This window comes from Narcine bancroftii, chromosome 1, assembly GCF_036971445.1.
Source record: "Narcine bancroftii isolate sNarBan1 chromosome 1, sNarBan1.hap1, whole genome shotgun sequence".
Classification (NCBI taxonomy): domain Eukaryota; kingdom Metazoa; phylum Chordata; class Chondrichthyes; order Torpediniformes; family Narcinidae; genus Narcine; species Narcine bancroftii.
In genome coordinates, this window is record NC_091469.1 from 393,375,334 (window position 1) to 393,389,290 (window position 13,957).

Consider the following 13,957-nt stretch of genomic DNA (forward strand, 5'->3'; position numbering starts at 1 on the left):
TAATGGGTTTAATGTATCATATATATTGAACGTTCAGTAGTTGGGGAGGGGGGTGTGAAGGAGGGAGGGGAGGAGGGAAAAGGGGAGAAAATGACACTGTGTATATTCAAGAGGGAAATGTTTGTGTGTATATTGGTCAGTATGGTACATAGTGTGAAAAATTAAAAAAAATTAAAAAATAAATATGGTACCTGGAGATTATGAAGATGTGAGATTCTTTTTTCTAGAAAATACTCCTACAACATCTTTATATACACAATTATGTTAATTGTTGCAGATAGATAACTATTGACAAGACCAACACTAATTTAAAAATAGTTTTTGAAGATTTTCATGCCTGCATACTAAACAATGAAATAAAAGTTTAAATCTCTACTGCTGATATCCATACATTCTGGATTCCAACAGTCCTGGAAATAATGATCAAAATACTCTTAGAAGTTCATAAATAAGATTTTCTGTCAGTAAATAATGTGCTAATATTCATAGTGTTGGTCTTAATATTCCCATCAAATTCTGTCTTTGCATATTCTGTCTACTTTCTTCAGTCACAGATGGATAATTCAAAGAGTGATATTACCATAATTTCATAAAATACACATTTTTGCAAAACAAATGAATACGAAGTTACATGCAAGATTCATGGCAAAGTTAAGTAATCTGTCGTGCGTTGAACTGCAACATTTAGAATAAATCTTAAGCCCTCTGGCACTTCATATCACATTGATATTTTACTCTTGATTTCTGACTGTTTTTGTCTTTCTTATTAATATTTAATATTTCTGAACATCAGCACCATAATTATGATTTAGGACTAATATCATAGAGTCTTGGAACAGGCCCTTTGACTCAACTCATCCATTCTGGTCCTGCCCTATTTGCCTGAATTATGTCCATATCCTTCATAAGTATTTTTGAAGATTGATCATATTTAAAGTTTGCACTTTATTAAGTCATGGAACAATAGAACATAACAGCATAGAAAATAAGCCCTTCTAGTCTGTGCTGATCTATTATTCTGCCTCCACCCAGTCCATATTACTACCATGCATGGATCTGTCCAAATTTGTCTTAAATATTAAAATTGAGCCAACTTCAGTTCTTAGCTCTTTCCATATTTCCACCACTCTGAAAAGAATTCCCCCTAATGTTCCTCTTAAACTTCTCCCCTGTCACCCTCAATTCGTATCATCTCACCTCAGAGCAAAAAGTCTAATTGCATTTACTCTATATTTACCCATCATAATTTTATATACCTCTATTAAATCCCCCCCCCTCATTTTTCAACACTCTACATTTACTCTATCGATATCCATCATAATTTTAGTACCTCTATCAAATTTCCCTTCGTTCTTGTATGCTCCAGGAAATAAACTCTTAACCTGTTTAACCTTGCCCTGTAAATCAGTTTTTCAAGTCCAGAAAACATCCTGGAATATCTTCTCTGCATTCTTTCAATTTTATTGATATCTTTCCTGTTGTTAGGTGACCAAAACTGCACACAATTCTCCTAATTTGGCCTCAGCAATATCTTATATAACTTTACCATAACATCCCAAATCCTATACGCAATAAATTTCATACTTATTGTCAGAGTACATAAATGATATCACATACAACCCTGAGATTCCTTTCTCCTGTAGGCCTAGCAGAATTACCACTAACAGTGTAAGCATGTAAACAAATAAAAGAACTGGAAATAGATAATGAATGTAAACAAACTGACTGTGCAATACTGAGAGAACAAAGAAAATCAATAAAGTGCACAAGAGTCTATAAATGAGTCTCTGATTGACTTTGTCATTGAGGATTCTGATTGTGGAAGGCAGCAGCTGTTCCTGAACCTGGTGGTGAGAGTCTTGTGCCACCTATACCTCTTTCTTGATGGCAGCAGTGAGAACAGAGCATGTGCTGGATGATGTGGGTCTTTGCTGATTACTGCTGCCCTCATTAGTGGGGAGGGTTTTGTATAGTAGCACAGGCAATTAACTGAGAGATAACTAAGGCATGCAAGAACAGAAAGGAAGTTGTCATGGGGGACTTTAACTTCCACATAGATTGGGAAAATCAAGTTGGTCAAGGTAGTCTGGAGGATATCTTCATAGAATGCATCAGTATAGCTTTCTTGAGCAGCATGTTAAGGAACCAACAAGGGAGAACGCTATTTTAGATCTATTGTGCAATGAGATAGGTAAAATTAACAGTCTAGTAGTTAGGGACTCTCTTAGAAAGACCGACCATATTATGATTGAATTTCTCATACAGGTGGTGGGTGCAATAGTTAGATCTAAAACTAGTGTTTTATGCTTGAACAGGGGAGACTACAACAGGATAAGGGAGCAATTGGTCAGCATGGACTGGGAGCACAGGCTATTTGGCAGAACAGTTGAGGAACAGTGGAAGACTTTCAAAGAGATTTTTTACAGTGCTCAACAAAAATATATTCCCATTAAAAATAAGGGCAGTAAGAGAGGGAAGAACCAGCCTTAGTTAACTAAGGAGACAAAAGAAAGTATAAAATTAAAAAATCATGTGTACAAAGTCACCAAGAGTAGTGGGAAATTGAAGGATTAGGAAAACTTTGAAAGGCAACAAAGGACAACTAAACGGGAAATAAGGAAGGGGAAGGATTATGAAGGTAAATTAGCACAAAGTATAAAAACAGATAGCAAAAAAAAGTATATAAAATGGAAGAGGGTGGCTAGAGACAACTTAGGTCCCTTGGAAGGTGAGAAAAGGAAATTGATATTGAGTAATAAAGGAAAGGCCGAGGCATTGAACAGACATTTTGTGTCAGTCTTCATGGTGGAAAACACGTCCAGCATGCCGAAGTGTGGTGTAAGGGATGTGAAGGGAGGTAAGGGCTTCAATAAAATAATTGTTGTAAAAGAGATAGTGATGACCAAACTAATAGAACTGAAGGTGGACAAACCCCTTGGTCCTGACGGGATGCATCCCAGGGTACTGAGGGATGCATTGGTAGTCATTTATCAAAATTCTCTGGATTCTGGGCAGGTCCTGGCAGATTGGAAGACAGGAAATGACACACCACTTTTTAAAAAAGGACGTAGGCAGAAGACGGGTAACTATCGGCCAGTTAGCTTAACGTCTGTAGTCAGGAAAATGCTTGAAGCTGTCACTAAGAATGAAATAGCAAGACATTTAGAATTAAGGAGTTCTATCAGGCAGATGCAGCATGGATTCAGAAAGGGCAGGTCTTATTTGACAAACTTGCTGGAGTTCTTTGAGGATATAACGCAGTGGTTTTCAACTTTTTTCTTTCCACTCACATACCACTTCAAGTAATCCCTATGCCAAAAGGAGCTCTATGATTAGTAAGGGATTACTTAAGGTGGTATGTGAGTGGGAAGGAAAGATTAAAAATCACTGCTCTAGTCCCAATTGTTACTGAGATATTTTGCTTGAGAAAAAATGTCAATGGCCTATTTCCTTTGGAGTTATGAAACCATGCACATAATGAGTCAATTGGGTATGATTAAATCACTGGTTTTCAAACTTTTCTTTCCACCCACATACCCCTTTAAGCAATCCCTTACGGATCACAGAGCACATATGGCATAGGGAATACTTAAAGGGGTATGTGAGTGGAAAGGAAAAGGTTGAGAATCACTGATATAATGGGTGCGGTAGATAGAGGGGAACAGATTGATGTTGTATATTTGGATTTCCAGAAGATGTTTGATAAGGTGCCACACAAGACTTATCAATAAGATACAGATGAATGGAGTCAGGGGAAATATATTGGCATGGATTGAGGATTGGTTAACTGACAGAAGGCAGAGGGTTGGGATAAATGGGTGTTTTTCTAATTGGCAGACAGTGGTAAGTGGGGTGTCTCAGGGGTCAGTGCAGGGTCTGCAGATGTTCATCATTTACATTGATGATTTGGAGGAGGGGGAAGAGTATAGTGTAGACAAGTTTGCAGATGATACTAAATTGAATGGAAAAGCAAATTGAATAGAGGATATAGTTAAATTAGATGAGTGGGCAAAGATCTGGCAGATGGAGTACAATGTTAGTAAATGTGAGGTCATCCACTTTGGTAGGAAAAACAGAAGAGAAGATTATTATTTAAATGGTAAAAGTCTGCAGCATGGTGTGGTGCAGAAGGTCTTTGGAGTGTTTATGCACAATTCGCAAAAAGTTGGGCTGCGGGTACAACAGGTTATTAAGAAAGCAAATGGAATGTTGGCCTTCATCGCTAGAGGAATTGAATTCAAGAGCAGGGAAGTCATGCTGCAGCTAATCAAGGACTGGTGAGGCCATACCTGGAGTACTGTGTGCACTTCTGGTCTCCGTACTTGAGGAAGGATATTCTGGCCTTGGAGGCAGCCATAGGAGGTTCACCAGGTTGATCCTGGAGATGATGGGGTTATTTTACGAGGAGAAACTAATCGCTTAGGATTATACTCAGTCGAATTCAGAAGAATGAGAGGAGCTTTTATACAAACATATAAAATTATGAAAGGGATAGATAAGATAAAGGCAGGAAAATAGTTTTCACTAGTAGGTGACACCAGAACGAGAGAACATGGCCTCAAGATTCAGAGGAGTAGATTTAAAATGGGGAATAAGGATAAACTACTCTCTTTTTCCAAGAGAATAGTGAATCTGTGGAATTCTCTGCCCAGGGAAGCAGTTGAGGCTACTTCATTGAACTTATTTAAGATTCAGTTCGATAAATCTTTACATAAAAAAGGAATTAAGGGATATGAGGAAAGGTTAAGTAGGTGGAGTTGAATCAATGGTCAGATCAACTATGATCTTATTGAATGGCAGAGCAGGCTTGATGGGCCGATGGTCTAATCCTGCTCCTATATCTTATGTGATGTCCTGGGCTGTGTCCACTTTATGCTGTTCCCATACCAGACTGTGATGCAGCCTGTTAGCACACATTTGTAGAAATTAGCCAGAGATTCAGGTGTCATACCAAACCTCTCCAAACTCTTGAGGAAGTAGAGGTGCTGACATGCTTTCCTCATGATGCCATTGGTGTGCTGGTTCCAGGAAAGATCCTCCGAGATAATGACTCCCAAGAACCTAAATTTGCTCACCCTCTCCACCTCTGATTCCCCAATGGTCACGGGATTGTATATCTCTGGTTTTCCTTTCCTGAAGTCAACAATCAGTTCCTTAGTTTTGGTAACATTTAGTGCAAGGTTGTTGTTGTTGCACCATTCAGCCAAGTTTTCAATCTCCATCCTGTATGATGACTCATCACCCTTTTTTATACAACCCACTACCAAGGGCAAATATGTAGATGGTGTTACTGTCAAACTGCTATACAGTCATCGGTGTAAAGTGAGTAGAATAGGGGGCAAAGAACACAGTCCTGTGGTGCTCTGGTACTGATGGAGATGATGGACAAGTTCTTACCAATCTTTATTAATTATGGTCTGGAAGTGAGGAAATCCATGATCCAATTACACAGCAGGGTGTTAACTCCCAGGTCTAGGATTTTGCTGATCAGTTTTGAGGGGATGATGGTGTTAAATGCTGAACTGTAGTCGATAAAGAGCATTCTGATATAAGCATCTTTGCTGTCCAGGTGTTCCAGGGCTTTGTGTAAGGACAGTGAGATGGCATCCACCGTAGACCTGTTTCTATAATAGGTGAACTGGAATAGATCCATGTCACCGCTCAGGCAGGAATTGATATGCTTCATTACCAGCCTTTCAAAACACTTCATAAATTCTTTGATTTATGAAGTCTAAAGTATCAAAAGCCCTCTTTACGTGACATATCCACAAGAGATGCAACTTTAGGGAAATTATGTATCAGTATTCTTAGATCTCTCTGTTCTACCACACTCCTCAGTTCCCTACTATTTACCATGTATGTCCTATCTTGGTTTGTCCTTCAAAAATACAACTCCTCACATATATCAACATTAAATTCCATCTGACATTTTGCAGTCCATTTTTCCAGCTGGTCCAGATCCCACAAGAAGTTTTGAAAGCCTTCATCACTGTTCACAATGCCTCCAATCTCTGTTGACCCAATTTACCACATTATTAACGAGATACAATACAACTCCGATTATCCAAAATTGGGTTATCCGAAATCCTCATTTCCAAAATTTTTTCGGAGCCAAACTCACCAGGGACATCAGGGTCTTGGCGCTGGTGGCAGCAGACCTCGGGTTCCTGGCGGCAGCACTGTGTTAACCGCTATGCTAAACATGCCATCCTGATACTGTCATGAAGATATAAATTGTCCAAGCTAGCAAGATCTCCATGATTATGTTGTATGCCCAATGCACAAAAGTGTTGGAGAAACTCAGCAAGTCACACAGCATACATAGGAAGTAAAATGCAATTACTGTTTCAGGCCAACAGTATGTCCATTTACATTAGCGTCAATAAATATAACTCAATATCTACCTTCATGGTTAACTTCTCTGTTTGTTTTGTGAAACAGAGGTTTTTAAAGCATTAATATCACCTCAATTTTACATATTTTAAGAACAACCTTCAAATTTAATTTCAAAATTCACTGTTTCATTATGGAAGAGAGTGCCTTTTAAAAAAATCTTCAACAACATTGCCAACTTTCTCAAAAGGTTCTGAGCTATAAGAACAAACTGAAACTGAAATTGCTTCAAGGTTTCAGTCACCTGCACACCAGCCTGAAAGAGGTTCCATCCCTCCCAGGGCAATATCAGGATTCACCCTCTGTAAAATGGAAAATATTAATAGAGAATTATGAATTGATGTAAACAGGATAGCTCATGTATGGCACAAACACTGTAATAAAGAAAAGTTCTCAAATGCAAGAATACTCAAAAGTATCCTGCATTTTTACACTGGATAGTTTTTTGCATCCTCTTGAGATTTCAGTTGGGTTTCAGCCAATTACTCTTCTGGGTCTTTGTGTGGATTCTTTATAAGGAAATATTCTCCACCATGAAGCAAACATAAAACTGGAAATTGTGCTGAGACTATTTTACACAGTGCTACCAGATTAATGCAGGTTCCTAAAAGTGTCAATTACCAACATAAATCTTATTCTGATGTATAAATGTTCCTCATTACAATGGGCCTTGAAAATATCATGGGAAATCTTGCAGATTATATCATAAAAATCCTGGTATATGAGCCCCTCAAGGTAATGATACTCTAAATAACCAGACTTAGCAATTGAGGCAATTTGCTCATTTCTGTGTGATTGGTGGCATAAGGGAGTGTTCATTCAGTAAGTGTGTCAGAAAGTGGGTACAGGCTAAGATCTAAATAAGATCAGTGACAATAAAGGAAAGGTTAAAAGTAATATTAAAGCATATAGCTTGCAGATGGAAATATCATAGAGGTAAAATAATTTTTAAGTCATAAATGCTGCAAAAATAGGATTGTCTTAAAACCTAATGAATGCAGTCCAATATATTATGATATTCATGTAATATTTTTAACTTAAAAGAGGAGTGGTAGGAGATGGAGGGCATCACTGATAGAACCGAGATTATACAAGGGATAGTTTGTAGTGTGGGTGCAATGCTACCTTCCAAAATGACAATCAGATGGCACAGTGAAATAATAAATGGAAAACGTATATAAATTTAAATAATAGAAAGGCAAGAGTAATTCTGAGATAGCAAAACAGAATCATTTCATCAGACAGTTGGAAGACAGAGATAGGAGGAAAAAGGTTCCTCTTAGCCATGAAGTCAAAATGGAGAAGACATTCAGCAACCCAATAAAAATACTGATTCCCAAAGATCTTCAAAATGATGGGGAAACACAAATGCTAGAAGTATTACAATAACAATACCCATTTATACAGGGTCTTTAGTAATGGAATTATATAATTAATAGGCACTTTACCCTCAGGCAAAAAAAGGGCTGTACTAGAAGAGAAACACAATTGAAAATGCATTCATACACTTGATAGAGATCAGACTTTAGAGATAAGGACAAAGGAGGAACCAAAAAGGGAAGAGGAGAGCAAATTATAGCTCTAGCCAGAGGAAATAGATGTATAAAGATCATCAATTCTGGAGTGGAGAGTACCAAGTTCCTTGGAGTTCACTTCATTAGTGACCTATCGTGTCACTCAACATCTCCTCACTTGTTCTCACTTCCTGAGAAGATTGAAGTGAGCAAGGCTATCTGCCATCATTATGTCTACCTTCTATAGGAGCTCTATCGAGAACATCCTAGCCAGCTGCATCACCATCTGGTATGGCTGCTGCTGAGAAATGGATCAGATGTCAATCTACAGGACCACATGAGTAGTTGAGAGGATCACTGGAGCCTCCCTCTCCCCCATTGACGTGATCTACCAGGATCGCTATCTGAAGAGGGCACACAAAATCATTGAGGACCCCTTCCATCCTGCACACATTATCTTTTAGCTGCTCCAGTTGGGGAGAAGATACAGGATTTTCAGAGCCAGTACCACCAGGCTGAGGAACTGCTTCTTCCCACAGGCTGTGACAATGCTGAACTGTTCACACTATCTGAGACTCTCATATTCATGAAACAATATATATTTATTTGTATAGATGAAATACCTGTCTTGCATATGTAGTGTTTGTCTGTATATGTGTTATGTCTGGTTGTGTGTCTGCATGTTTTGCACCTAGGACTGGAGAACATTCTTTTGTTGAGTTGTACTTGTGTAATCAGGTGACAATAAACTTGACTTGATAAATGAAAATCCCAGTAACACAGGGATAAGTTGAGGGAGGCAGATAATATTGGAATTTAATTATCTATTTGTGCAAATTGTAGATGGGTCTAGAAGCTCAAATTGTGTCAAGTGGAATGTTAGGAGATAGACAACCCGATTCTTCCTCAATGTCTGGGATAGTCACATTGTGGGGAAGGAGTTGGAGCAGTAGAACCACTCATAAGAGCATAGAGTTTGGAAGAGATGTTGAAGATAATTAGTTGAGCCTGCATCTAAAAGTGCTTAGTGGCTAAACAACACTATAGCAAGGGAATACAAAGGGAAACAAAGAGAACTTGAAGAGAAGTAGTAGATGTTGTTAGTGTATAGAACATGAATAGAGTTAATGATGACTCAGGGCCAGCATGTTGATCAGGATGAGGAAAAGGCCAAAGGTATCAGTGTCAATGCAGGTAGATAAATTTTGCTAGATTACAATTGGAAAAATAATCATGGAAATTATCAAGGCAATTTCAATGAAGGAAACAATGGAGGATAATACTTTGTCCAACATTGATGGAAGTTACAAAGGTTCAGGGAGAATGAAAGGAGATAAAACACCAGAGTCACAGAGGATGCCTTTAAACGACAAATAGTTATTGAATCACTGAACAATTAAGCATATTAAAAGCTATTTGGATTACTTGGAAAACAAAATTGGTCATCATGATCGAACTGAATGGAGGCACTGAAAAAGGCTATTTGTCCCAATTATCTCCTGTTAGTGATTTAGTGTACGCAAATCTTCTCCAGTTTTTCTTCATCTAAACCCTCTGCTCACTTCCCTTCATATGCTGAGTCCACGCAGAATTTATACTATTGCTTCTCAACAACCACTTTCTGCACCAGTGTGTGTCCATAGACCATTGGCAATGTGCAGGAGCAACTTTATATGCAAGTTAAGATTTGAAAAAATAGATACAAATGTTTAAGAAATGTAAAAAAAAATAATGAATTCTTAGATTTCTGAATGGAGTGGAATTTCACAAAATCCCAAACAACTCATATTAAGTGTACATTACAAATACATTATAGCTCAGCTTGAATGCAGTTTTCAGCTGAAGTTAACTTGAGTGTAAGCCAACAAGTAAGGGTTTTATTTTGCAAACCATGTAGAACTTTTGGAAAGTAGGAGTTTGGGGAAATGTAAAAGATGAGACATGTGATGAGCAAAGTAATGAAAGAAAAGTTGGCAAAGATGAGGAAGTATTTGGCATGAAATTGAAAATGCAATGCATATATAAAATATGATTTTTTTTTTCAGGAGCAAAGAGGAATGTCAAACTGGAGTGTCTTGTGTTTGGTGTGATTCTGAGCAACAGGGCAACTGAAATTAAGTGATATGAAGTAGTGTGTCAGCAGGCACTGCAGACCCCAATAACAAGCAAAGGTATGATAAAAGTGTCTCCTGGACCATCATATTGCCAATTGTAAATTATCATTTAATAAAGACTTCAATTGAACTACTGAATTGGAATTTCACTAAAGGAAGGGCAGACATTCAAATATCACGTCCAAGGTAATGGAAATTACACTGGTCATTGAAGCGACATATTGCTTCATTCATGGAGAGGATTGGGTACCCAAGATATTGTCTTCAGAGCTTAATAATATAATTGCATTGATGAAAATTGTGGATTTCATGAAAGCAAATACTCTCAATTTTCACATCTTTGCTGCTACTTGTAAAGATAGGCAAGCTTCCATCAACACAGAAGGCACAGACATTTCATTAGGATATGATTTGAATCGTTCTTCAGCTAAACTACTCACATTGTCCAAGTGTAGATTAACAGTGAAATATTGTGATTTTGATATTACATCTTTAGTTATGTTTTTGTTAAAAGTATGTGCTGGTATTTATTTTGAGGATGGCATGTGCGTAAAAAAATAAACCATGCACCTCTAATTCTACCAGAGAGACAGGATCTATGTTTTTTTTTAAATAAATCAACATTCCCACTTGATGTTAAACATTTGATTTGAAATGGTAAATATTAAAATAAAATACTTTTTTAAAAAAATTGTAATAGGTGAGGTTTCACATTATTCAACTCAATTAAACCCAAGTGTGTGTCCTATCATTTATTCATTGCATGCACAAATCCAGTCATTAAAAAAAGACAGCAATGGCCAGGACCTTAAAAGAGGTCCATGTTAACTGAGAGAATTAGACAGCAAGTTGTAGGTATTGAAAAGATAGAGAAACTCTTTTCTCCTTTATACCCTTCATCCACTCTAAATAGTTGTGAGTTCCACATTCTTGAAATTCTTTGGATGAAAACAAAATCCTCTATTGGAGTTTCTTAAAATCATGACCTCCAGTAATTCTCTTTCCCAGAAATAGAAATGTTCTCCCTGGTTCCACACTTATCAAATCTTTCATAATTTCAAAACGGTCATCTTCCTTAACTCAAGAGAAAGGAGGCCTAGCCATCTTTTCCTGAAATGCATGCATTTCCATTTTTGATCTCTCCTTGCAAATCTCTTCTGTGCTCTCTGCAATTCCCCCATATTTTTTGACCAGAACTCTCAGGAGTAATCTAATCTAACCTCCTCAAAAAAAACTCGATCAATTTAATGAGGCATGATCTCCCATGTGTAAAGCTATGCTGACTCTACCAAATTATCTTCGTCTTTCCAGTTTCTCAGAATTCCCTTCTATAACCTATCCGCCAATGATGTTATGTAAGTCTTGGTAAGGCACTTCAGGATATGGAGTTCCCAATTTTTTCCTTGTAGCCTTCCTTAAATAAAATCAACATTATCGACCATCTCCAGTCTTGCAGAACCTCACCCCATGGCTGATAATAATACTAATATCTTTGCCAAAGTTCCTGCAATTTCTTTCCTAGCTTTGCACAAAATCCTAATTCCCTTAATCAGGGCATGGGGATTTACATATGTGTTTTAAGACATCAATATCTCCTCTTTTGTAATGTGGCTCTCTTTAGGACATTACTGAATTCCCTACCATCCAGGTTTTTCTCCACAATAAATACAGATGATAAATACTTATTTCGGGCCTCATCTTAGGCTTCGCACAAGGACAACCTCTTTGATCTTTGAAGGGCACAATTGTCTCCTGAGTTACTTTTTTGTCCTTAATATTTTCAGATTTTCCTTTACTTTATCTGCCAGTGGTATCTCATGTCTCCTCTTGGCCATCTGATTCCTTCATGAATATACATCTATATCCCCTGCATTCATCAAGGAATTATTTGATCCCACCTGCCTACACCTGACATCCTTTTCTGGACCAGAGCCTCAACATATCTATTCATTTAAATTTCCCTAATCCTGCATTTTGCCCTTCACTCTAACAGGAATATGTTGTTCCTGAACACACTTTTTTGAAAAAACTGATCAAAAAAGTAGCTAATCAGAATTATTCATTATATTTTTTTTAAATGTTGTGGGAAGTGCACTTGAAGAACCATAATATTTAAGTCAAGGGACCTACTGCAAGTGTGATAGAGTATATAGATATGTTTTTAGGAGATAATTTGGGAAAGGTTTGTTAATGTAGTCACATACAAACACCTTAAAACAGACATTTAAAATACTGGAGATCTGCTCATGCTAGACATATCAGCCCCACAGCCTTTGCAAGAGCTTTGGAGAGTGCCCAAGAGACTTCACTCATGGATTGTTGTCTACAAAAAGATGAAAGAGCTTGTTAGAGCTACCTTCTGTCTGGAGGGGAACTTTCTGTTCTAAGAAGGTCATGTGGTTTTGCAAGAAGAGAGAGTCAAACAGGCTTTTTCTCTGAGTGAGAGAGAGATAGATCAGTTCTACAGTGTTACAGTCAGCAACAGCAGCTAGGACTGGAACAGGACAAGCTGGCAAACTTGTGGAAACCCCATTTGGAAGACGGATTGTGAGTTCTTAGTTCAGCCTGGTCAGAGCCCTTGTGGTTCATGCAAGAGGAGAGGACTGCCTGCCTAATGTTTCACTTGGAATAAGAGAAACAAAAAGGAACTCTGTGGTGACCTGAAAGAAAGAGGTTATTATCTGGAGAACCCTTAGGGGGCAAGTTTTGTCAGCAAGACACTGAAGTGGCTGATGGAAGTAAATTAGTTGTGACTGTCCTGAAACAACAAATTTCTCTCTGAAAACAAACAAGAACCTTCCTGAGCAGTAACCATTTACCTTTCAAGCACTAAAGCCTGGTGAACTTTATAAATATTAAATTCTGTGCATAATATAAGAATTCCCTGCAACCAATAAACTTGGAGGAATGAGAAGTGAAATTGGACTGTGAATCAAATAACTTTTCTGAATTTACACACATATTACATACACGTGAGCTTAGAATTAGAAGGGGGTTAAGTTAGGATAGTTAAATCAATAATGATATGTTAAAGTATGATTCTGTTGTCAAGTTTAAAGATAATTAAAAGCAACTTTTGCTTAAGGAACCATTTGTCTTGGTGAATATCTATTGCTGCTGGGTTTTGGGGTCTTCTAGGCTCGTAACACAAGAAGGTCGGATTATACCATGTTGCTCTTTTATTGACTGATACAGAACAATGGGCTGAATGGCCCATGCATTACATTGTTGCCGTGAAAAATATCATGCCACTCCTGCAGTACTCCTGCAACATTGTATAATATCTGTATATCTCCAATGTGAAGAGAGGAAGAAGATTTAGAATTTACCTTAATGAATCAATCACATCTTTCTGAAAATGAATCATCGAAGCTGGTATGCCTATGGCAGTTTGGCACTCCTGTCCTTCACAGTCCATATCCTGAAGTGCCTTACCAAGACTTACATAAACTAGGACCCCTAATGCTGCAGAATTTTCCATATTTTTGATCTGAAAAGAAAAAATAAAATACTTCTATGAAAATTAAAATTCAGAACACAACAACAGATATATAGGTGTCACAATCAAAATCTAAAATAATTTACAGAAAATGTTAGAAATATTCAGCCAGTCAGGCAGTATATGTGGAGACAAAAAAAAAAGCAATTTACCATTCAGGTTGATGAACCAATAGCAAAGCTTGAACCTGTTACCAAATGTAAGCAGATATAAGAGAGAGGTGCCAGGGTAGAAAAATGTATTTGAAAGGGAAAGCAGGATTAGCTGCTGTGCTTAAGGAACAAAGTAGGTTTGTGAAAGAGGATTAATTAAAAACAGATTGATTATCAGAACTTACTTCTAAAAAACAAAACCTGCATGACTGTTCTGAAATTGAACCCACTCTAAACGAAGTCTTGTTTAAGTTAATTGAGTACACTGGAATGACATAGAGGGAG

At 37.6% G+C, this 13,957-nt stretch overlaps 1 protein-coding gene across 3 annotated transcripts in view; it reads right to left on the bottom strand.

Moving 5' to 3' along the window:
• LOC138751432 (uncharacterized) overlaps positions 1-13,957 on the bottom strand; it is a 114,553-nt gene that overhangs the window by 69,293 nt on the left and 31,303 nt on the right. For all 3 annotated transcript variants that reach the window (XM_069913681.1, XM_069913682.1, XM_069913683.1), the window contains exon 4: positions 13,351-13,511. In XM_069913681.1, the coding sequence (XP_069769782.1) occupies positions 13,351-13,511 (161 nt within the window). The remainder of the gene's footprint in view (positions 1-13,350; positions 13,512-13,957) is intronic.